Below are 26235 nucleotides of genomic sequence, written 5' to 3' on the forward strand. Positions count from 1 at the left end.
TTCAGCAGCTTGTATCTCTGTTTGACTGTCTTGGCTGTTCCTCTGACATTTTCAAAGCTCTACAGAAGTCCCTTGACCTTCTTAACCACCTCAGAAGCCTTTGTGCCTGCTTCCTTTCCAGCAGAACTTTAGTCTCTGCTGCTGCAGCTCTGTGTCTCCTGTACTCTCTTTCCACCTCTACTAACTGCTTTGGAGGCTTCTTTCCTCTAAGTATCCTCCCTCAGTTGCTAGCAGGAAGGCACTGTCTTGCCTCCCACAAGGATCCATCTAGCCAAGTTAGCTAGCTTCATTATTTTTCTCTTTCCAGATTTATATTTAAAAAAAACCCACAACATAAGCTTTTTTGCAATATGGAAAAATATAAACAGAAACTCGATGAATCCATCATATTCCATATTAAATTTGTAAATCTTCTGGGTAAATGGTAGCTTTACTGAATTCAGTTAGAGTTTCTTTCTCTTTGGGGTAATTGCCGAGATGCAGAAGAGGAAGTTAAATTACAAAGAAGTTCTTGAGGAACACAAAATATTTGATTTATTAAGCGAGAGAGATCCAGATAGAAAGAAAAAAGCTCTGTCAGAAGGTGACACATTTAACTGAGTCAATCTACTCTCAAAATTCCATCCTACAGGTGTTAGAAAGGCCTTGCTCCATCCCGAATATCAGTAGAATTGCTGCCTTACTGTTTTAATTTGGAGTATTTTTTTTTCTGAACTTGTCTAGAACACAAATACGACCTTTCCCTAACATTATTCTCAATTATTTGACTACTGAGTAAATCAAACAGGAAAATATGATTCTCAGTCTCACCATCTGTTTCTGCTGTCCATCCTTTCCCATCCATCTTCCTGAGGACAGTCTATCAACATGATCCTGATCAAGCACACAGAGGGATGCTAAGGCCAGCCACAGCTGTTGAAAGGTAAAGTAGAATTAAATGGTTTAGCAATACAAAAAAACCCCACACAAACCCCAAAATCCCAAATAGTGCTTTCGCAGTCGAGAATGCCACTGTTGCCTGCAAACTGTATCATCATTAGCTGAAGCCCACCCACAGAACAAGTTTATTTTCCAAAAGCACACAATAAAGCTTACTGAACTTTTGGAACAACCCTCTTTCTTTCAGGTGTGTCACCTTATAGTCATAAATGCAGTTGTTAGCAGACAAGAGAGAAACAGTGCAGAAAGACCAGAGTGTATCATAGAGAAACATGGCAAATACAGACTTGTATATCACTCCCAAACATTGCAGGCTCTTGGGGAGAAGAAGAAATTCAAGGACACAGACTAATAAAAAATCCCCACAATGCAAAACAAAAAAACACTGCATGGGGCATTTAAGATCACCTAGAAGAGGATTCTGAGCTATCCTTCAGAGAAAGCTTTTCTCTCTTCCTCTCCATTGACTACAGTGAAGTCCTAAAGAGGTGAGCATTATTTGTCCATAGGCTTGCAACGCAAGCTGCAATGCACTTGACAGCTGCATTTTACAATAGATTTGATCAGGTTTGATTTAAGCAAAACGGCTTTAATTGAAAAACTCTGCTAGACTCCTCCCAGAAAGGCACACCTCCATGCCAGAGCTAAGTTTGTTCACAAGGAGAGCCAGGCTGACCTTCAGGGCTCTGCTGAGAGCTGATGAAACTAACACAGTGCCAGCACGAGCTGGTGGCACTCAGACCATGTCTTCCAAAGGGCAGGGAGTATGTAAGGAGAGAAAAAGGACAACTGGCACAGCCTTTTAAGATGGAAAACAATGTAAATGTCAAATGCTTGTAACCATTGCGAACCTCTTCTTTTACATGTAGTAATTACGCTTGAGAAGCCAAAATCCGTACTTCCTAAGGTGGTAGGAATGTCATAATTTACAAGAATTCTTTTTGTAGTATTTCAAGCAATTCATTAAGGTTAAGTTAGTCCAAGCTTCTACAAAAGAGTCACTGAAGAAGACAAAGAAAAAATACCAACACACCCCAGGTAAATGATAAAGGGATCAGCAAAAGATTTTTCATTTTGAGACTAAAACCCAGGTGAAGCTTAACTTAATGGTCCTAGAGTGTTTGTTACTGAGTGCTTTCATAATAGCCTTGAGATGTGGCAGCTGATGACCTAAAAGTGAAACCACTTCAAATAATTGTGTAAAGAGCTGGAAAAAGACAGCTGATAGTCACTGAGCAATTTTCCACACAGACGATCTCATAAATTTAATGAAAGGCAAGTATCAAAAACTTAAAGCAGAGTTACTGTAAGGATAAAACCCCAAACGTGTAACAATTATTCTTTGTTACTTGGGAGGTACCCAAGATATATATTTAATTAAAATTCACTTTTTCCTGGTGTATTTTTGCCACAAAGAAGAAAACTCAAACTGCTATGACACACAGAAAGCAAAACTTTTATTAGGACAAAGAATGATTGCCTCAGTTAGGGTACCTGTCCTGAAAATAAACTGGACACAGTATGCATTGTTTCCTGAAACAACCTGTATTTGGCAGCTTTTTCTAAAATAGAGTAAGGCTCTTGGATGGGCTCCTACCACATGTTTACAATGAGCTCATGTTAAGTTTAGTAAAGTTCTTACTCTGGTTGTTGCAATGCACCTCACTGGTGATCTGTATTCTTCTTCCATTTTGGTCAGAGCTATGATGGTTTCAGCAATAGCATTCTTTGTCACACGGGACCAAGCTTCTGACAGATGACCCTGTTAAAGGGGAAACTCAATTTATTACAGCTTTTAATAATATTAAGAACAACTAAAACTGTAATTAGAGCTGCTACAAGCAACATTAAGTTAGGATCTCAAGTTAGAACAGAAAAAGAGGAAGTCAGGGATGACTTTGACAAATCGGATGTTTCACATCAGACAGATAGGTAAAAAATAGTTTTCAATTACTCATGTGACAAAAGCAGTCTCTAAGCAACTACTGGAATAACTAACTTGGAATAGGTAGAGGACATAAGATCTGAAAAATAAAAGGGCATATTGCTAAGGCCCACCCCTCTTCCCCCACACACCATGCAGAAATAGATCCAGATCTGGAGCACAAATAAGAGACTGTGAACAACACACAGACTACAGTGGGTTCCTAGAGAAATCAGCTTCACTCCCCTAGCTTGGGCCTCCTGAATATCCTCCACTATTTCCGTAGTTTCAAAGAAATAAAGAGTACACAGGAAACATCAGAACTGTAGCATACTTTTCAAAGCAACCTTAGAATTCTGAGCCTACAGCACTGACTCATAACCTCAGAGACTGTTGAATCCTTAAATTCTTAAAGTAATTTCTAAACTTCTAAACCTCATGATAAAGGTGACAAAAATAACTGAGACTCACTGGACTCTAAAAAGGAAGCTACAAGTGACTAACTCAGATGTAGGTACCTACACATTACAAATGATGAAAAAGTGAAAGGAATCACATTTGTAACTGTTATGAAGTGGCTAGTAAGGCTGATGTCAGCCTGTGGATAATTAGCAGATCTAAGAAGCTTTAAAGAAAGGTTCTTAAACTAGGACCCCTCTTATCCTTCACCCTCTTTTGGGTAGCAGAGCTGAACCCCTGAACAAGTTTTCAGCATGCCTAAACCATAAAGGTCCCTTACAAAATGTAATCAAGAAACATTATTACTCTCACCCTTGAATAGCCTCAGTCAGGTCTCCCTCATTTAGAATGAAAGGAAACAAAGTTCAGATCTCTTCTTCAGACAAGAACAGAGTCTTTATTATTTGGCTACTGAACACTTTAAACTCAGTCCCAATCATTCCTTTAGGAGCTGCTACACTTAAAGCATCCAATGTAGAATCTACTGAAAGAGGGATTTATATCCACATCTGAGAAGACTATGCTTTACCTGACTGACTAGATTCCTTTATTTTTTGTAATAAATAGTTACATATTCATTCCAAGTAGAATGGCTTGAACAGGAGAATTCAAGACCCAAAACACTACACCCAACAGCCAGCACTACTGGAGAACAATCAGGTAGGTGGGAGAGGAAGCCCAGCAGACTGTGGATATGCATACAAGTTGCCATATCTGATTCTAGATGCTTCTGCAATGGTTCTGGAGAACCAGATATTGGCAAATGCAGCACTTTCATCGATGAAAGTCTTGAATGGTTAAAGGAGCTGCTTAGACAAAAATACAAGCATCTGATTCTAGTCTGACAGTAATTTTCTATTTCTACTAATCTCTTTTATTCCTGGCAAATGTCTCTGCTCAGCTTAGTTTTAATCAGCTGTTCATTAAGGGACAGGCTCTCCCATCATCATGTGAGGCAGAATCCTATAAAACAAGGATCACAGAGATTGATTCAAGACTTACTCAGTACTATTTAAAAATGCTGCAGAAGAGAATACACTATTTCCCTGACGTTTTTCCACTTACCCAAAGCATACCTACTGACACTGGCTACAAATGATACTGGCTACAAATGATACTGGCAACAACCCTTAAAAAAGGATAAAGATCTTGAATAAATTATCCCCTCCCCAATTAATTCCCAATATATGTTGCAACTTACAGACTGAAAGCAATGGGGTGCCTGGGAAAAACATTTGGGCATATACACACAGGCGGCACCATGTTAATCCTGGCATTTACTGTCTTCTGAGTACTTGTCTTGGCAACTGCTATTTTTTTTGGTCCTAGTTTTTATATACAATTTCCTAAAACATTGCTAAAGTAAGCACAAACAAAAGTTCATCCTGTGGAATCACAGTGGCACCTACAACAGACCTTTCCTCTCTAGTCACTGGAGTAACTGAAGCAAAGACTAAGCAATCACTTTATGTGTGGACCAGCACTAACTCTTAACGAAAGATTAATTGTGAGGTTCTGAAATCTTGGTGAGAATCAACAGCAGCAATTGCAGAAAATACCCATCCAGTTTCAGCAACTTTGGGAAGGGATCTCCTTAAGTTAAGCACAGTGAATGTTTTAGAAAATAGGACTTTAAAGCTGAACATACTGAAATAGCTGCAAAAGGGTAATCACAGAGGAAAATCTGGGTCATTTAGAGCATCTCACTGAAACAGGTACAGAATTAAGGAAAACAAAACCAATCCCAACTAAACTCCTTTTCCTATAACAATACACAGAGCCTGTTTGGTTGTTGTTGGGTTTTTTTGCCCATACTGTTTTTAGGAAATAGCTGAATCACTTTTCACCAAATTCTTCTGCCAAAAAACCTGCCCCAAAGCAGATACAACTATGAAAAAATTCAGCCTAGATGGTTAAAGTAATAAACATCTATAAATGTAGGTTTCAGTACAACTGAAATAAGTCAATCTTAACATGCAATCTTAACCAGAAACTCCACATACAAAATCTACATACAGTTACATGAAAACAACACTTTTTACTCCAGAGACACTTTTCAATTGGAGTTTTGAGTGCTCAAGACTTAAAAAAATAGGCTTCTAAGTCAATAATGAGGAAAATTATACATAATTATGAATTCTTAAATTTCTGGTACAATTGATTTCTTTAAAAGCTTATTTCAAAACTGGATTTCTGCTCAGCAGAAGCAGAAATAATTTCCTACTGCTCATAAGCCTAGACTCTACCCAGAAAACGATACCTTTTTCTTTCTGAGACTACCCCACATTTATCAGCTCCACCCAATACTGTTTTAGTAATGACAAATGTACTCTTCATGATCAGAACTATTTGAATATCCTCCACACATATGAAGGATAGAAACTTACTGCTGCCATGTCTTTAATGAGTTTAATAATTATCTCTGAAATCTGTGTTGGTGTTGAACCCTTCATCCACCAATGGCTCTCACCTCGCCGAATGTAGCTGCAAATGACATAAGGAAATAAACAAAGTGAAGCCAAGTAATTAGTTCCTACTTGTCGAAAATCCACCACAAAGAAATAGTGCACATATTCAGGTGTTTGTGGTGTTTTTGGTTTTTTTCTTTTGTTCTGTTTTTTAAAAAATCAAAATCACTAACATGACTCATAGTGTTATTTTAGTGTTACATAATTCTTTGAATTTACAAAAGACAACATAACTGACTTCAAACAGTGTAATTATTTTATGCATTTAGCTTGAGAATATATATATATATTTTTTTTTTTTCAAACAAACCTGGAATTGAAGATCATTGGAAGTGTGACTGTAGTAACTCCTTTGCCTGCAGTAGTGCCAGCTGTCCCTGTTATAGTAGTTCCTTTGGCTTTTAGCTGCACAGTGAGAGCTTTGGCAATGCATCCCAAAAACATGTCCAAGATACCTAGTTTATTCCAATCTCCTTTTTCTGTTGAGTGAATGATATCACTTATATCTGCTGGTGGAAGAGACTTCACTCCTATAATACTAGCCAGGCGACTAGGGGTTACCTCAGGCAAAACACGTCTTAGTAATGATGTTACCTGGAGATAAAAAATCACAATAGCACAATTCTTACCAAGACAGTTGGAGTTTTAAAGCAAAAGTCAGAAAATCTTTTTTCACAAGTTATTCTAGTAAGAAGGACTGAATCTACTTTCTGTACTTAAATCACACCTTTAAGAAATTCTGTAAGGTTTTCTATCATATTTTGAAGTTTTTGCTTAGGTATGCAGTGAGACAAGGCTAAAGAGTCCAGAATCAATCTCACTCAAACAGTAGTCTTCAAATATTAACAAAATTATGCTTGGCACTGGACTTAGGGTAACAGGGATACAGATGTTTCTACAACTCTGATTTGCTTGCATATTACAGACATATTACCCACGTTGCAAATAATCTTTACATATGAATCTTTAGATGTCAGAAATTCTGTGGTAGAACCATTAGACACTTTAAACTTCTGATAACAAAGTACTTGACTTGAGGTACTAAGAACTATGACAATCTTTTCCTGCTCCTTTTGTTTCCCTTCTGATATTCTAACTGACATTTCTTAATAGGAAATCTGTGACAATTGCTCTGGATGTAACAGAAGTCTTGAAATTATAAGATTCAACTCTACTAAGAATTGGGGTTGAAATTGGCTGCATCATGCAAAGGTTGGCCCAAATCAAGATGTATGAAAGCTTAAGGAGTTGACATTTCATATCTTATTTGTCAAGCCTTCAATGTTCCCTGGCAAAACTAGATACATTTTTAGAAGAAAACCCAGTATTTTGCATATCTGCAATATATCAGAATTACTAAGCAGGGCACTATCTTCCTTCAGGCAAGTTGAGATGTGACATTTTGACAGTTCAGAAAATTGGAAAAAGCAGAGTATGAGACATAAAAAACTTCTGAAACAGGAACTAAAAATCCACCTAGAGAAGGCATAGCAGGCTGTAACAACAAGCTAGTGTGTTACCTATGTTATATGTCTATATGTGTATATACGTGTATGTCCATATGCGTATAGAGATACACATTTACTCAGACAACATTCAAGTTCTGAAAGAACCATACAAAAGCTCTACCTGAGGATGCCCAAAGGAAACTGCCTAGAAAGGAACTGCATAGTTTCACACTATGTCTTACACTCAGGCTGTGAGTGTCAAAGAGATGCTAAGGACTCAGCCAGATCAATAACAAACAATAACAGACAATGCTAATTAAAAACCTCTCATCTTACCTACAACAGGCTATACGGGCATTATAGATGCGTAATATGAAATACTCAAACCACATTAGATTTTTAGGTCCTGTCCATTTGACAGACATTTCAACCATGCTCTACTCATTCAAGGTCTAATCTCAACCAGGGAAGCCTCTGCTTCATCTGTTATGATGTTTTAGCAAGACCACCATTAGTAATCCCCTAATTCTAGCTGTCACTATGCCTCAAGGTCAAACATGATATTAAAAGGGCATTAATTAACTATGGCATACTCAAATCATGCTAATATTTACCAAGATTTGGTGCATATGAAGCACATATGTGGGGATACCTGTGTAGCTTTCTCAGACTCTTTCCCCACAATGAAGTGTCATGAGATCTTACTGGAAAAACCAAACAGTGACCTCACTTCCTTCCACACCTGAAAACTGCTTTTTACATAGAATTCTTATTTGCAATAACTAAACCAGCTTTCAAACTTAATACATTTGAGAAATGGGAAATTAACAGCTCTGACATTTAAAAGAAACACCTTGTAATTACATGTAGTAATTCTGGATGATGCTGTCCTTTATAAATAAAGTAGAGAAATGCAATACATGACCTTTAAGAAGTCTCTTTTTTTGGAATGTAATACACAACCCTGGTCTAAATTTTAAATACTGGCAGTCACAAGGCAGGGCCAACTGGAGAGTCTGAAGTTCCATCTTAGAAAAGAGACTCTTAGTCATTGTGTCAGAAATACCTGACAAACTGAACACACCTAACAGGATGTGAATGAATCTGCTGAAAACATGAACAACTGGGCTACAGTGAAGTAAGATTCACTGAAGAAACCTTAGCAACACCACTCCAAATTGAACGTTGTGTGCTTATGTAAAAGACCCCCATTAGGACATGTAAAACGACTAATTACTCTTGGGCATCCTATTTTATTTCAGCAACAATCCTTGCCAAGCAAATCGTACGTCCCTCTGATGTGTGAATTGAGAAGGCAATTTATCCTGCCCTATCCAAAATCCTTCAGAATAAGGAAAAAAAAGGTGAAAATGGTGTTACTCAAAGGCAATTCAGAGTAGTTTGCTGATTTCATTTCATGATGATGATTAATTAAGCAATTTTGGGTTCTCGCACCTCATTTCTACCTCTTGGAGACAAAGCATTACAAACACCCAAAAAATGAGTTTGTTTTAATTTCATAGCTGTAGCCTTCACACTGTTTGTGTGTCTTACAAATAGTTTTTACATAGTCAAATTGTGGTGGTGCTGGAGTATACTTGTATTTATCTATCAAACAGATAAGACTTTATAATTTCTTATTACACATTCAAAAACTGGGGGAAAAAAAACCCCAAACCCTGACACTTAAATTACAAAAAAAGATTCTGTGCTTTGTTCTCAAATGTTCATAAACGTCTGCCTTCTGCTCACGACTGCAATAGAAAATTGAGTTGCTTTATTTAGTTATTCCCCATGTGGAATACAGGGGTGAGACGAGCACAACTGGTGAAACATTTCTGAAGCAAAACAACCAAAAAAATTAAAACAGTCCCGCGCACAACTTTTTCCTCGGAATAGCAAGAGGGACAAGGAGCAGTCAGCACTGACCTGCCTCTGCACCCTGGGAGAAGCAGTGTGCAGCAATGAGAAAAGATCCTGGAGCAGAGTCAGCTGCTGAGCCAGGTACTGCCGGCCGACGTTGGAGCCGCTCAGCGCGAGGACCATCGAGAGCAGCTCGAAGCAATAAGCGTCAGAAGCGGCGTCTTCGTCGTTGGGCTGCGAGTTGGCGTTCTCCTTGCTGGAGATGGCGTGTTCCCACTCCTCCCGCACACGGGTTGCTTCCATTCGGATGGCCTGGACTATGTGAGCACATACCTAGCCAAGCAGAAACAACAGAATCAATCGCCGTGGTTGGAAAGGGCCTCTGAGGTCACTTGGAGTACAACCATCAACACAAAAACACCCCACAAAGAACCACGCCCACCCCCCCAGAAACACCCACATAAAAAGGAAGTCTAAAAAACTTCCAGAAAGGGAAACAGATTGTGTTTTATGCACATCACAACTATGAGCCAAAGGGAAAAAAACCTGTGAAATTTGGCCTGTGCTTGAATTATTTTTCAACAGAAATTCAAGCTATGGATAAAATTCATATTTAAATTTAAATATTACATTCCTTAGAATTAAGAATTAAGATTTATTACCGAACTTGCTCATCTTAATTCTGGAAAATGTTATTTAAATAAAACTTTTTAAATTGTAGTTCCTGCCTTTTAGTTTGCTTTTTACATAGAACTCAGGTTAAAAACAATACATGCAAATAAACTCAAAGAAATACATTTACTCAACATCCACAAGAGAAAAGACTTATTAAAAAACTTAAGACTCTTGTTTAGTTTACTATTCAGGAAGATTAAAACATTTTAGCAACCATGTTTTAATTTTATGAATACCCTATTAAAAACCGTATTTAAGAGATTTTAAAGTTTGCTAAGATGGGTGACAAAAAAGTAGATTCTGAATGACTCATCCAACAAACTTAAAAATGAATGTAATGCCTCTTGTATTCCTGTAAAAATCTTTACAGCAATGTTTGTCTCATGATCGATGTCATGAAGATAATATAAAAGATGCTTTGGTTGTTATATTTTTAAAAATTAAGTATTGAAAAGAAAAAACACACTCTTAATTACTGCTTTATGTTTGGAATAAATAAGGTAAGCCACAAATTCAAACTTTCACTAGCTACAGGAAAGAAAAATTTAAGAATCTATGAACTGTTTTCCTTTCTAGGATTACATTTTAGCAAACCTAAATACTTTCTGACTACACAAATTGGGAGAAAACATGCCAAACTGTCACTAAATCTCTCCTAGAAATTTGAGAGGGTCTACTATTACGCCATTATAATCAGCAAGCACAAATAAGTACCATGTACAAGTCAATTTTAAAAGGTTTATTTTAAAATTAGTCTAATAGAATTTAAATAGATTTTTTCAGTGTTAATTTCATGAGATATTTCATATAAAATGTACATGGATACTATTTAAAATGAAAAAAAAAGAACAATATAAGAACTGAAAGTGTAAAGTAAAAGGCACTATATTCACTGAAAATGAACATACTTATTACAACACAGAAACATTTGATGCCCAAAACATTTCAGAATGAACAAACCTGCTTCTGCAAATTTGTCAGTTTGCTCCGGCTGAATATGATCCCCACCATGTGCTCCTTCAGGTCTGCATCTGATGTTGCCTTCATAAAAAGCATATTTAATATTAGATCAAGAGTTTCAAGAACATTCCTTAATTACTATAGTAATTAATATGGAATTTCAACAAACTGTTTTAAAGGTTTGTTGCTTTTTGTTACAGGGGAGTAAAATACATAAGCAAGATAAATTTAACTATGGTTACGAAAAACCTTTTAGATGCATTTACTTTATAAGAGGAAACGAGCATGAAAAGAAAAAAAAATCAGTAAGTTAAACAAGTGAAGTATAATGAGCTGAGATTCAGCCTCTTCATGTAGCTTAACAAAATCACTGATTAAGTATCTATAAAGCAGTGCAGGGAATATTCTTTTCAGTTTATGTATTTCACAATAAAAGAAACAGCAAACAGACAAGTTACCACACAACAGACATGAGAAAAATACACTTTTACAAGATGTGTAATTAGTCATGGAACTTACTGCCACAAAGTACTGGGCAGAACAAAACAATATATCACCTGAAAAATGAAATTACTTTCACTGAGGACAGTAAAATCTTGGCTATTAAACATGACAGTTAGAGAGATAGGGTGAGCTTTTCAGGAACGCTTCTTAAACTAATTCTTGTTGGCAGATAGGAGAGGATACTATGTAAAAGGATACTAGTGTGGTTTCTTAATACTTTTTTTTAACAGAGCCCCCTCTTGAGGCACAAGATAATAGGCAAGAAGGACTTGCAAATTGACCATTACTGCAGGTGTTAAGTACTTCTGTAAGGGTAGGCATACTTTGTGCCATCATTGCTACAATGTTGCCATTAAACCATGCACCCTAATTATAAGTTACTAATAAAAATATCAATTACAATTTAAAAAAAAGCAATTGTGACTTCTGATTTTCTGAAAACTATGCAGCATAAGACACAGGACAACGTTCAAACCATGCTGGATCATTTTTTCAGCAAAGTATTATCGATAGAATACAAATAAATACATTGTGTACTTTTTCTTCTCCTTCTGGGGAAGACAGCAGTGCTTTTTCTTCTTGTTCTGGGGTTGGCTCAGCATCTCCAGAGATGAGTTTTCCAAATACCTGGAAGACAGAGACAATCACCTTATCTCAAAAGATAATCTTGTGCAAATGTTACATTTTATATTAAAACATAAAGCACTGAAAGCCTACAATTTATAGTTACTTTCAGTGTATAATAAATACATCATTAAAATCCCACCTGTGATGTAATGAGTCGGAACACTCGCAGTGTCTCAGATTCACAGTTTCTTTGTTGAGCTACACTTGCAGAAATCTGGCCTGCTATTTTGATGCTTTCACCATCTTTCCATCCAAGAATTTTCACTTGCCGAACTCTTAGTGTGTTCTCTGGACCTTTCAATTCAATTTTGATGATGTGATTATCACCCCCAGGAAGTTCACTTGTTACCCAGCCAATATGTCTTGAATCCAAGTCTACCTATTAAACAGGAATGTAAAGATGGGAACTGACATTACAGAAACAAATAGTCACCTCTAAAACAAACCCATCATATGCCACTGGAACTAATACAGTGTTTGCTATTAAATTTTTATCCTGAGCAGTAAGACTATGATGTTTGATTATAAAAGTATTCAACCTCATGAATTCACATTTTAAAAAAATCTCAAACTTGAAGAAAATTACATACAGCCATTTATTGCTTTTCTTTAAAGCTATTAGAAATAGTGGCCTGTTTTATCCTCTATGCAACTGTTCAGATATTAAAAAAAACCCAGACTTTGAACTAACATTTGCTAAATACTTTTAACTAAAAGACAAGCCCACCATGATTTAACTGAAAATAACACACAATTATCAGTAGTTGTTTCATCCCTATTCACATGAACTCCTGCCAAAGAAATTGTAACTCTGTGGATGTCAGCATCCAATATCCTTATTAAGAAATGCAGGATTTAATAACTGTAAAAAAGACAAGTGAACTGAATCAAATTAAGTTTAATTTAAAATAAGTATTTTTTTAGAAAAAGAACATAAATAACATTGTATGATTTAAACTCCGAGGGTGCTACTGGAAGCCAAAAACCAATACTGTGAAGGGTCTCACAGAACTGCTCAGAGAAACCCATGCGGGCCTAAATTCTACTTAGCCCCAAGCCAAGTGAGCCCTCTCTCATGTCCACAGGCTCATTTATAATCAAGCTAATGTTTGTTCTTTCCCATTTCAATGCTAATTCCAACTGTCTGCATTGAACTGTGCTGCAGCAGACAAGACTAACTTTGTTGTTGTTGTTTTTAAATACCATGAGACAGGTTATGCATGAGTTAGGGTACAGTTTGTGGGTGTGTTTGAGGAGAAAAAGACTGTTGGAGATGTGTCAGAGGACTGTTCAGCAAAGAGAGAGAGCAAAGCTGAATTAAGTCCTGCCTGTCTTCTAGGTGTGAATCATCACTGGAAAACTGCCTTGGCCCTCTTCTTTGAGTAGAGAGAAACAAGGCCAGCAAGCAAGCTAACAAGGTGTATTAATGATCACGAGTCCAGCAGCTGAGCTCCGCCATGTTGCTGGACTCTTTTATTTAGCCAGGCACACCAAGTCAGTCTTCTCACAAAAAAGAGAACTCTGCAAGAGAGGTGTGTATCTGTCCCTATATGCAGCCAAAAAATGATGGCAATGTTTCAGTATCAAATGTTGAAGTGTTTACCTGCTTTATTCTGCAGAGATCTTCTACTGCCTTGCCAGTTAGGAAGGTCATTGAAGTCACTTTGTTCTGCAACAGATAAGCAAACAACAAAACACTTCAACTGAGGACCAGTCCATTTCTTTTGTATTAAGAGAATATGTATGAAAAAGAGAGACACGCTGTTTCAACAGAAAAAGAAATTTATAAAGTGATCAAAAGCAAGGACAAAGAATTCCAAAGCAGAATGCTCTCAAAAAAAAAAAAAATTAATCTTGTATTAAGCTGCAGGTGAAATAAGGAAATATTTGTAACGTTACTGTACAGATCAATAAACACAAATGTAGTAAGCCTAGAAAATAGTTTGGATTTTATGAAAACTCCTTATTTGAATGTTTCTGCTGAAACTGTGAGCAGGCAAGAAACTTACTTCATAAGTAAATGCTTGAAAATGCACTGAAATTCAACATGCTACTCAGTTTTGTACTCTTAGGTTCATGCAGTCTTCAAATTTAGTTGGATTGGTCTGATCATTTCAGGTACTGTTTTGAAAACCACAGGAATAAGAAACTTTACTTTCAAATGTGAGCTTCAGAATTAGAACTACAAACTGAACTGGACAAAGAAAATGGTGGTTCCTGATTGATAAAGATATACAGCTTTGCCTATGTACCCTCAATGAGAAACATTTCATTTTGTGCTCCTCTTACCCCAAGATCTCTGGAATTGTCTACGTGAACACACACATAACGTGCATTGATGCCTTTTACACAGTTAATTGTGATGTTTTTAGTTTTGTTTTTGTCTTCATCTCCTGACTCCCAGAAAGTTTCTGTAGATCCATCTGTTAAACTACCAATCATGGCAGGTCGGCTTGATGTTTTAATGTCAACAATGCTGGTGAGGTCTTTTAGGCAAACCACTATACACGGTTCCTGTGAAAACAAATGAAAATATTTAAAATATCTGAAAGTAAGCCCAAATACAGGCACTATTTAAAATTGTTAAAATCATACAGACATTTCTGTCTGAGCAATATGATCTCTGAATTAAAGAAGAAATTTGTCATTTATTTGTTAAAAATGTTCAGCCCTTCAAACCAAAGGAAATATTAATAGCTAACAACTAAATACAATAGCAAATATCTAAATGTATTAATAAATTGAAGAAAACACTTTACTCATTGGGAGTATTTAATTGTGCTCCTCAGAATAACAGAGAAAAAGATATATAAACAATTAAGAACTGGAAGTACATAGCATTTAAAAGAGAAATAACCAAATAAATGAACTACAAGAAACCCCCAAATACTGTACTTGCAAACAAGCACTCACAAGCACTGCTCCAAAACACAAGTTTGAGTGATATACAAGCTACAGCTTAATATCTGAACCTCTAAAGCTAAACATGAGAACCTGAGTATCAGCGACAAGATCCTGAACTGACTTACCTTGAAGAAAACATGACAATAAAGAATGTTTTAATTCAAACAGAATGATCACAGGAAATACAGGCTGTTGGCAAATGAGAGTTGAGAGATCTGCTTCTGAGAGAGTGGTGAAATACTTGCCTGACTCATGACTTCAAAACCAGATTGAATACTGATACTAAAACTCTCTTCACTATCCCCATCATCAGATTTAGACAAAATATTGTTGATATGATGAAAAACATTGCTCTGGTGCAGGAACTGGTGATCAGATTGTTTGAATTTGAGACTCCAGCACCTGAAAATACATTTAGTGGATTTTGAAATTTTGAGTACAGAAATTATTTTTATATATATATAGTTGTTTACATTGTATCCTCGAGAGAGAAACACAGAAAAAAATTCAAACAGTTTAAGCCTGCTTATCAATTGACAGATTTCTGAGCAAAAGGTATTCTGCTACCACACACACAGATATTACCATACTGCAGCCCTCAACACAGGAAGGACATAGAGCTCTTGGAGCAAGTCCAGAGGAGGGCCACAAAGATGATCCAAGGGCTGGAGCACTTCTCTTATGAAGACAGGCTGAGGGAGCTGGGGCTATTTAGCCTGGAGAAGAGAAGGTTCCAAGGAGACCTTATAGTGGCCTTCCAGTACCTGAAGGGGGCCTATAGGAAAGCTGGGGGGGAGCTTTTTACAAGGGTGTGTAGTGATAGGACAAGGGGTAATGGATTGAAACTGGAAGAGGGGAGATTTAGATTAGGTATTAGGAAGACATTCTTCACTGTGAGGGTGGTGAGACAGTGGAATGAGTTGCCCAGGGAAATTGTGGAAGCCCCATCCCTGGAAGTGTTCAAGGCCAGGTTGGATAGGGCTCTGAGCAACCTGGTCTAGAGGGAGGTGTCCTTGCCCATGAAGTGGGGTTGGAACTAGATGATCTTCAAGGTCCTTTCCAAACCAAACCATTCCATGATATGATATGATCCTATGATATTATTCATCAATATGCTTTTTTTCATACTGGATACACTACAGAACTTCAGTGCAAGTACATTTTTCTCTACAAAGTCTAAACACACACATACATCTTTCACATTTATCCTTCTGATGCATAAGGATAGACATGCTCCTTTATACACAAGGACAGAGTTGTTTCCAATTTCCTATCTACATTGCAAATTCTTTTCATCTGTGATGTGACAAAGTTTCCAGACTTTTAAAGAATTTTCCTGATTTGTGCTTACCTTAAGGCCATTTGCTGTAATGCACTACCACTGGGAAGAGACATCATAAGATCAGAGATTGTCTGCAGAAGGCGATGAAAAGTGTGGGGTAGTGGGTGAGCTGCTTCACCAGCAATCACTATGTCTGACAGAGGGTGTTCACATACTCTTGTGTCTTTTTCCTAAGATGCAAGGCAATTTGATGTTGTTAACAGACTTTCAGAGAAAAAAGGTTAAATAAATAGAAATAAAAACATGTATGACATTTGGCTTAAGAATAACTGCAGCAATCCAATAATCTATGTGAATTCAAAGCAGTTCTTGCTGGAGAATTTTTACAACAAGTTATACATGAACACCAAACAAAGAATTCAGGAAGTATTACTGTATGCTGCCACATATTTCTCATGATTCATACATGTGTAACACTACATTGCAATAATCTGTAAACCAACAATCAAACTAGGAAAAAACCCACCACATATTCCAGCTGTTAATAACAAGCCTTTTGAGTAGCAAAACCTTTTTGATAATTTGTTTTTTTGGAGGCTGACCAGCATAAGGATCAGTAGGAACATATTTCCCTCACTTCAGCAGTGGTTCTACTGTAGCAGTTGAAATTATTAAAGGCAGAAAATTGTTTAAGCCAAGCACAGAAACAATATTCAGAATATAATAAACAGAGTTACTGCAAATCAGCTTTAATGTATACATACAAGAATTTGCACACTTGAAAATAAGTATATAGATTTATAATCTGCATGTTGACATAACACAGAAAAGTTAATATCCCACATAAAGTTTAGGACAAGATTAGAGTTGCTTTGTAAATAACTGTAGCAATGTACCAAGGCTGCAATGTTGAAATGACATTTCAGAACTTCCAATTTCAAAACTGGATTAGATTTGAAATTATAAAAACGACCCTGCCTTACTAACAGCACTAACGTGGACATGATCATGTTTTCAGTCAAGAGTTAAATCCAGAAGAGGTTGTATGAAGGTACTTTTTGGAAGAGTAATACATTAGAGTTACATTTTCTGAACTAACTAGAGATTTTTCTTACATCACTGCATTAGAGCCACAAAGGTGATTAAGATGGTTAAGGGAGTGGAACATCTCACTTAGGAGGAAAGGCTGAGGGAGCTGGGTCTCTTTAGCTTGGAGGAGACTGAGGGGTGACCTTATCAATGTTTACAAATATGTTAAGAGTGAATGTCTGGAGGACAGAGCCAGGCATTTTTCAGTGATGTGCAGTGATAGGACAAGGGGCAATGGGTGCAAACTGGAGCACAGGAGGTTCCATTTGAGTATCAGGAAGAACTTCTTTCCTGTGAGTGACAGAGCACTGGAACAGGCTACCCAGAGAGGTTGTGGAGTCTCCTTCGCTGGAGACATTCAAATCCGCCTGGACACGTTCCTGTGTGATGTGCTCTAGGTGACCCTGCTCTGGCAGGGGGGTTGGACTAGATGATCTTTCAAGGTCCCTTCCAATTCCTAGGATTCTGTGATTAACTATATCTAGTGTACATGTAATTACTTTTATAGGTAATAAGGTTTATATATACAGAATACTTAAGCAACTATAGCTTTCCAGAATTAACTATAGACTTAGAACAGTGAAAAACTGAGAAGACCAAACAACAAAGCTGCCCTGAAAAATGTTTTCTTTCTTCTCTCTCCTTTTTTTTTTGGAGCATAGAAGAATGAAAAGCAAACAGTAAATATTTTGCTACTGCATTAGCAATATGTTTGTGCTTTTTTTTTCCTCTTTCCCATGAATACTCCTAAAAACAATGCATTAAAAGACTGTAACTAATCAATACAGAAAATGTGATGTTTTTAAAAGAAAAATTAATTTACCTACAACTATCAAAAGAATTCAACCACCAGTTAAGACTAAGAATTTTATTCCACAGTTAAAATCCTGTTTCACATAGGGAGGATTAAGGGGTTATTTGGTTTGTTATTGTATGTGTGTGGTTTGGCTTGGTTTTTACCTATAATAAACATATTTCTAAATTCACTATAAAATCAAGAGAGATACTGTATTTACAAAAGGAAGGCTGAACCTCACTTACTTGTTCTGCATTTTCTTTATTTGATTTATTTTCTTCATCTTCCTCTTCTTCAGGCTCCACAGGTGCAGGAGTCAGGGAAGCCACAAAATGCCATAAAATATCATGAAGAGAAGTAGTTTGAATGACATTACAAAGAAGCCAGTTGAAAGCCTAAAATAAGATACACACAAGGAGTTATCAATTGGATAAGCAAACCTGGAGAAAAATAATTTCTTAAACCATTTCTGTAAAGAGGTGCACTGATGCTTTTGGACAGGCAAATAATTATGCAGAAGTCTTCAAGCAAGATACACAGCTCTGGAGTTAAGACAGTTCATTAAAACTAAAACTATATTACAGGGGATGTAATTCACAAGCACCATAAGCAAAAGTAAGTTATTTGAAAGAAGCTTTAAGGATGAAAAAGAAAGTCCTAATGTATTTTCAGAGATTATTACAGATGTGTTGGCAGCACTCCTTGCCATTCAAATTGGTTAACAAAGTAAAGATCCTTTCTAATGTAAAACTCTGTAGGTTGAGATTGCTTCCTTGTTTGGTCTCTGCCATTGACTAAATTAATCAAAAAAATTCAGTCACTTCCAAAAAAATCAACATAGCAGAGGAAAAAAAATGTTCTTAAAAATGGTACCATTCTTACATTTTTCTAAAAGCTGCAATACTCATGCATGTTATGTCTGGAAATCATGACCACTGGTATTTAACAGCAGAAGTGTGTTTTTTACTTTATCTGAGAAAAAACACCTATATTTTCACATTACAAATACCTGAAAAACACATGTGCTGTATACAACTTCAGAAAAAATGTTATAAAACCAATAAATAATAATAAAAATAAATTAGGATGCCTCTAGCTGGTTGTGAGGTAATTAATCTTTAATGGATCTTTCTGGTTGCTCATTCACTATCTATGTAACAGGGGTAGCACTCACACATCTCAGAAGGAAGCAGTGAAATATTTTCATATTGCCAGCACTAAAACAATTCCAAAGAAAGTAACACTCAATCCAAGACTTGAAAAGGAATGGCAAGTAAGACGAGGAAGATGCTGAGCAAATGAGGAGAACATGGTATGTGTATAATTGATTTTTGCAGCCTTAATATTCTTTTATCAGACATTTTTTACATAAAAGACATACTATGAAGAAAGTTTACAGGTAATAATTTTGTATTAATAACTTTTAGAGTCACTGATACAAGTAAGCAAACTTTCAGAATATTACAAAATAATTACTTTTTGCTGTGTTTTTTGTTAACCTAGATGAAAAAGCCTTTAGAAAAATTCAGAGACAAAATTTACAGATGTCTCATTTTAATCACACAAGATCTGTTAGTAGATGAATACCTCCATTGCAAAGACTCTGCAAGCAGATTTCCGTAAGGCTTGTTTCATTGCTATTTCAAGTCCTTCCAGATCATGATGCTGGATTACAAATGCCAATACTGGCCACTGGAAATTTCTCTCTCCTTTGGAAAGAGAGCTGTGGGCGGAGATTAACCGAGAAAGTTCAGGAGATGGATGTCTCAGGAGAGAGGACCCCACTTCTATTCAAAAGCATAAAAATATGCATACATTAGATTCTTTGTCCATTTTCATTTTACAGCCACAGAAAAAAATTCAAGAACACAGAAAAATTTTAGAATTGTTATTTTTGCTCATTTTTTCTATAAGAAGAAATGTGCTGAAGAAGGCACTGAGGAAAAATGAGGCTTTAACTGAGAAAGAAAATGTCACTAGGGCTTTTAAAACATGTACAAAAGATGCACCACAAATTTCAGAACCACAGGAATTCTGAGCTATTCTTAAGCTAATCCTGTGCAGGTAAACAGCTCATGTTTATTACTAAATGGAAGTAAGAGCCATTACATGTATTTATTTAAAAATTGTCATATTTGTCTACAGTTTCCAAAAAGAACTGCAAATCCAATGTAATATCCTTGAACATTTTTAACTGTTTCTGATGTCTGTGCTCTCACCTGCATCTCCACTGTTGACTCGTCTCCTAGGGATTGCCTTCACACGTGCTGGCAAAATGGAGTGCTGTTTGTCATATTCTGATGCAACAACTGAGTATGACCTTTGAAAGACTGTACGCTTGGCAAGATCTGTATCTGTTATTGGACTGGTCTCCAAACTGCAAAGAAATCAGGGAAGTTATAGACCCATTAATGAATGGATGGAGCACATTTGAATGATACATAACTATATAACTATAACACATGCATTTCATGATGACAGAAACACAGGATATTAGGGATTGGAAAGGACCTCCAAAGTTTGAGACCAAACCCCCTGCCACAACAGGACCAAAACAAACCCATAAAAAAAAAAATCCCCAAAAAACCCAACCAGGGCAGATCACTTAGAAAGGCATCCAGACGGGTCTTGAAAGTCTCCAGAGTAGGAGACTCCACAGCCTCTCTGGGGAGCCTGTTCCAGTGCTCTGTCACCCTCAGAGTAAAGAAGTTCATGTTGAGGTGGAACTTCTGTGCTTGAGTTTGAATCCACTGCCCCTCATCCTATCACAAGGCCCAAGTGAAAAGAGCTTGTCCCTGCCTTCTTGATGTCCAGCCCTCATGTATTTATAGATATTAATTAGGTCCCCCGTTAGTCTCTAGACTGAAAAGCCCCAGGTCTCTTAGCCTTTTCCAAGGATTATGCTACTGCTGCATGAAAGCTGGTCTTATGTACCTAATAACTGTTTAAATGCTTCAAAAGAAGAAACACTTATTAGAATTACACATGGTGAAAAAGCATGCAAGTGCTTTATAAACAAATGTAATGACTTACATGGAAAGTTTGAAGTTTTTTAGAGAGATTTTTGCCAAATTTGCCCTAAGAATGCATGTGGAAACATCTATGGAGTGAATTTTTAATAGGCAAGCCAACTGAATTACAAGGAAGTACCTTGGGGGCATAGATTTCATGTTACTCTCTGGCTCTTCAAAGACATTGGGGCTTGCATCAGGAGTAACAGAGATGTACGGCGCAGGTACTGAAGTTGAGCGCAGATACCTCATCTCATCCTGGAAGAGGTTGTCATCCTGGTACCCAACAAAATTTTCATGATGCCTACATGAAATTAGATTTTAAAATTAGGATTAAGGATTATGAACAAGTTTCTGAAACACACACAGACAAAAGTCCTTTGCCAATGGAGTTAGCTAGCCAATGATACTGATCCCTCAGCTAATGCATTAAGCTGATTGGGACTCATAAGCATTGGTGGAAAACATAATAAGGGCATTTTCAACTAACAGGGAGTGGGGAGAACCCTTTACTCTCTTTTAGCATTTTAGTATATTCATTAGGTATTTTCACTATGTATTTTAAGCCCAAATGTCTATCCGTCATAAATATTAAACACTACAGTGGAATCTACTTAGAAATACCAGGTAAGCACAAGTCACCTGGGTTATTTCTTACTATTTTTAACTATGAAGAAAGGAAAGTAGCACATACTTCTTTCTGCTACTAACACACCAAGTTAAACTCTTCAGGTAATTATAAATTCTGTGGACAGAAATGAAATTGTTAAAAAAACTATTTAGCATCCAAAGGCTACTCAGGGTATACTGGACCCTTGGAGCAAACGCAATCTAAGAAATTGAACAAGATCATGGAAATGGAAAATAAAGGAACAATACAGATTATAAAGTATTAGGAAAATAGGTATTTTTACATGTTAGTTTCAGCTTAGTTTAGTCACACAGTTTTTTATATCCAGCATGATAAATAGAAGAGTATTAAAATAAATATTCATAAACTTCCTTAATTACCGTGCTAAAGTCTGTAGATAGAGACATGGCATTTTAATGGGAAAGTCTTCAGAAATTCCTTCTTTGACACTGGGAAGTTGAGACTGGAATGTCTTTGCAGGGTGATAGCAGAGGATACTGGGCTCAGCAGCACTACTCAGTGACAGTAAATACAGTGCATTGGCTTTAATCACTTGATGAGCTTCCATAGTTGGCAAGGCACGAGGAGTCTTAACTTGCATTGGTTTTCTCCTAGATTGTTTAATCTAGAGAAATTTTAAACAGGTGTATTTAAATTATACTTCATCACAGGACAAATTGACAGTGTCACTTACACTAGAGGAGCTTGACTCTGCCTGTTATACATTGTTTTCTATTAAAAAATGGCACTTCTGTCCTTTTTGTAATTTCGAAAACTTCTAACAAGCAGCTGCAAAGTTTTGATGTTGAACTTCGTGTGCAAAAACATTCCATTTCAAAAATGAAGTTGAATTAGCACTGCTCTGCTTATCTTAAAACCTCAGCATTTTTGTATACTTTTAAAGCAAGAATTTGAATTTGGTCATAAAAGACCAATATAAGAACACCTTTCATACTATTTCCATTACAAATTTATCTAGTTTGCCCAGTGTTTGACATCTGTATCCAGTGGTATGATGAGATTAAGCTCATTAAAGGCACTATAAACAGATAAAGTTAAAACAGTACTAATATTTCAGTAAACGAACAAAATGAAATTCTAAGTTAAATAAACTGACACACTTTAAAAAAATTAGGTACCACATTCAATGCTGCTGTTGGGATAAAAAAATAAAATTATGAATTTGAAACCAACACCACTGTCTGAAGGGAAGAAATATGGTCAGAAGGAAGCAGCAAAGTTTCTACCTTATTATTTTTAACCTATTAATGATGTAAGTGGATATTCCAAAATGTTCCAAAATTCTGAAAATCTTTTTTTTTTTTAAATTGGCCCTCCCTTATTTCAAAGTTGTGAAGGCAGTGCTGTTAAGCAGACAGAGAGCTAAATATATCAAAAAGAGATGAAATTACCTTCTCTCTTGCTGCTGCTTGCTTTTCACGGAGATATTTTTCTCTGCACCGATCGCAAACCAAATACCAAGTGCTTCCTCCAATACCACCATCACCACAATTACCAGCCCATCCTCCACAAAAGTGCCCAATACTATTATAACCTTGGCCACCTGCATAACGGCCACAACCTACATGAAAGATGAAAAAAAGTTATTTTGTATTATTTATTATTGTAAAAGAGGGATAGAGAGGGGGAAGGAAGACGCTTGTCTTTTCCTGGCCTAATTTTTTCCTTTGCTGTGTATCTCTGAAATGATTAAAAACCAAGGTGCATGTTGATGTGTCCCAGCAGCAGCCAAAGAATCCAAGTATGCTGCAGTCTTCAAGTTTTTATTATGAGCTTGTCCCAATCATCAACAGCTTCCTGTTCAGACAACTAAGTGATGGTAGGGTCAGTATTATACATTAGCCAACATTATCTATAATTTAACAAACAAAAAAATGTAACCCCATCTAACAAAGCTTAAAAGGGAATGAAATACACTCCTTTGCTGATTAGCACTTCTCAGGAAGACTGCTGAATTTTGCTTTAACTTTGCATACAGTGCTACAATAAGTGCACACAACATCAACCTGAACTTCACTAACTGGCAAAAAAATTAGCTATGTTTACAAGCTAGAAAAAACAAGGCTACTTCTAGGTGTTACATTGTAGCTAATCCCTGGTATTAATGATCCCTTTCCTAAAGAAAACACAACCTACATATCTTTTGAACTCAGTTGACTAGCTAACATAATGCCTATCTAGAACTGATTTACTTAATTTTCCTAAAATTAAACAAACTCCTGAAAAAATTCAGGGACCCACATAAAGACACAGACTCCAGTTGTATTTTACAATACAAATTGCCTACAGACTCAAACTGAGAGCCAGTGCTGACACAGCAGATAAATGAAAGTTTTCTGTTATTCACAGTAGAATAGCAATAGAAAACTTTTGGCAACACAGAAACTCTAATTTACCAAGCTCATCTTTTTATTTTCAGTTTTCTCAGCAGAGTTTTAACTCCTAGGGTGTAACAACTGTCATGCTTCTGAATAGCTACTCTAAAGTCAGCTCACATTTTGGCCTTGTTTTATACAACTGTCTTCAGCATCTCTGAAAGCTTAGATCCATAACCACTTAAAATTATGTACACAAATGTAGAAGTTATTTGTAAGTGTAAGTTTTAGTTCAGCTTATATAGTGAACTGTGTTAAAATGTTAGACGAGACAGTCAGAAACATTTTCGTAACAGTAATTATTACAAAACCGTGTGTGTGCAATGTATTTTACAGATGATCATGGGAATTAGAAAGTAAGTAATCTTACCTGGATGAGCTTGTCTCATGTGATAAGTCACTGGATATGGATGGGATTCTCCACATAGCTCACATATGGTGTCTTTTTCAGGTCCTCCCACTGCAAGCTGGGCCATCTCACCAAAAAGATTTCCCCTTGGCCTAGTTTCAACCTTTTCTTTTTTCTTTTTCTCTTTTTTGGTTTTCTTGTTATCTTTGTCATTTTCCTTCTTCTTTAAGACTGCACAAGAACCAGGACTTGGAAAAATCATGTTTTGGGAAGCTGCTTTTATAGTTGCTAAAGAAATATCTTCCCAGAAAGCCACCAAGTGCTGCAGTGTTAATGGAAGAGGCGACTTGGATTTCATTGTGTGGTGACTGGCTGTTTCAAAGGAGGTAGTTTCAGTTTTTCCATCCTCACACTTTTCATGCAGAGGCGGCTCTTTTAACATTGAGAGGACTTTGTTTTTATTGATGCTACCCATTTTAGATATATCAGGTCCGTGAGGAGAGATGTTGAACATGTTAAGAGCAGATGATATTTCCAACGAATGTCTGTTTTTCAACTTGGTTTCTTTTTCCTCTGCAGGTTGTTGAGTAAGACTGCTTCGTATTGGTGCATGCTCTTTGGACAGCTCTGGATTAAACTTCAAAAAAGAAGAGCAAGCCATAGCATCGTGAACTATTCCCTCATGCCAGAGAAATGCAGCAAATACAGCTCTAGCACATTCTGCAACAGAAGGTGACATCGCTTGCTTGGCAGGCTCTACTGGCTTGGAACCATCTCCTTTGAAAAGAAAGCCAGATTTCTCCTTTTTGGGTCTTGTGTGCCTACCAGCACATTTCCGGCTCACTTTTGGAGATGCTCTCATGTCTTGTTCATCTTTCAGCGGTGCTTTTCCAATGCTGAAATGAACTTTGTTAGAACCATCATCCACACTTCTAAATTCGGTGTTGTCTTCACAGGTGCTATCAATGATGCTGTTAGTCTTTAAAGTACTTGAAGTACAGACTTCAACTACCTCACTGTGAAGGTTTTCTTGTACAACATGAGGGGAAGGAGCTCTGTTTTCAGTTTCTGTAACAGGTTTTTCATCTTTTGCATTAATTTTTGGTTTGGGTGAAGTGGACCTTCCCCTTAAGGGTTCTGTGAGTGGCACTTTCTTTTTGCGAAGGGTGTCTGGATCTAATGTGTAAGAATCTGACTTGGAGCGTTCTCGAGGAGGATCAAGCTTTGTTTTTACAGGGGATGGAGCTTTCTGAGGTAGAGTTTTGTCATGGGGTGATGAGGATCGTGGAGAATTAGCACCAGATCTAACAGCTGTAAGTGTCTTTGTCTTTGGAGAAGACGACCGGGTTCCTGGGCCTGGGGATTCAGCTCTCAAACCAGTAGTTGTTCTTCCATCGGTTTTTAGTGTTTGCAAAGTGTTATGATTTGGGGACAAAGACCTGCTGTGAGAGTCTGACCGCAATTTTGCAGCATCTGATTTCAACATAAGAGACTCACTGGCAGATAATCCTTCTGTATTCCTAGGTTTCTTCTGGTCAGCAGCAGCTCTATTCATTCGCACATCAAGCTTGGGTGACCTGCTGTCAGCCCTGTGCTTTGATGACATCTCTGATTTTCCTGCTGGAGAAATTGGTCTAGCAGCTCCTGTGAAATTCATTCGGTCACCTGTTTAGCATATTTTAGAATTAAATTATTATTTTTTGATAGTGACAGCTTTAGTAACACAAAACAAGGATTAAAGGCTTGAACGCGAGAAAAAAATCAAATACATGCTTCTGTTCACATCAAAATGAAATGAAACAATTTTTTCCCCCTAGAATATTTTCAGTACATTTCTTCTCCCAAAGATACACATAAACAAGTGCAAGGAAATGTTTACAGAGAGAACACTACTATGGAGGTACCAAAAG

At 36.9% G+C, this 26235-nt stretch overlaps 1 protein-coding gene across 1 annotated transcript in view; it reads right to left on the minus strand.

The window, feature by feature from the left end:
* The window catches only part of MYCBP2 (MYC binding protein 2, E3 ubiquitin protein ligase), a 185752-nt gene that overhangs the window by 13355 nt on the left and 146162 nt on the right, over positions 1 to 26235 (minus strand). The window contains exons 61-79 of the mRNA XM_010003518.1: positions 24347 to 25990; positions 22993 to 23162; positions 21961 to 22205; positions 21089 to 21253; positions 20158 to 20315; positions 19526 to 19722; positions 18184 to 18333; positions 16123 to 16283; positions 15017 to 15173; positions 14157 to 14381; positions 13471 to 13536; positions 12007 to 12246; positions 11778 to 11867; positions 10737 to 10817; positions 9168 to 9434; positions 6101 to 6384; positions 5710 to 5806; positions 2582 to 2701; positions 811 to 912 (exon numbers count right to left, since the gene is read on the minus strand). Of these exons, the coding sequence (XP_010001820.1) occupies positions 811 to 912; positions 2582 to 2701; positions 5710 to 5806; positions 6101 to 6384; positions 9168 to 9434; positions 10737 to 10817; positions 11778 to 11867; positions 12007 to 12246; positions 13471 to 13536; positions 14157 to 14381; positions 15017 to 15173; positions 16123 to 16283; positions 18184 to 18333; positions 19526 to 19722; positions 20158 to 20315; positions 21089 to 21253; positions 21961 to 22205; positions 22993 to 23162; positions 24347 to 25990 (4619 nt within the window). The remainder of the gene's footprint in view (positions 1 to 810; positions 913 to 2581; positions 2702 to 5709; positions 5807 to 6100; positions 6385 to 9167; positions 9435 to 10736; positions 10818 to 11777; positions 11868 to 12006; positions 12247 to 13470; positions 13537 to 14156; positions 14382 to 15016; positions 15174 to 16122; positions 16284 to 18183; positions 18334 to 19525; positions 19723 to 20157; positions 20316 to 21088; positions 21254 to 21960; positions 22206 to 22992; positions 23163 to 24346; positions 25991 to 26235) is intronic.

This window comes from Chaetura pelagica, unplaced genomic scaffold, assembly GCF_000747805.2.
Source record: "Chaetura pelagica isolate M959 unplaced genomic scaffold, ChaPel_1.0 scaffold106, whole genome shotgun sequence".
Classification (NCBI taxonomy): domain Eukaryota; kingdom Metazoa; phylum Chordata; class Aves; order Apodiformes; family Apodidae; genus Chaetura; species Chaetura pelagica.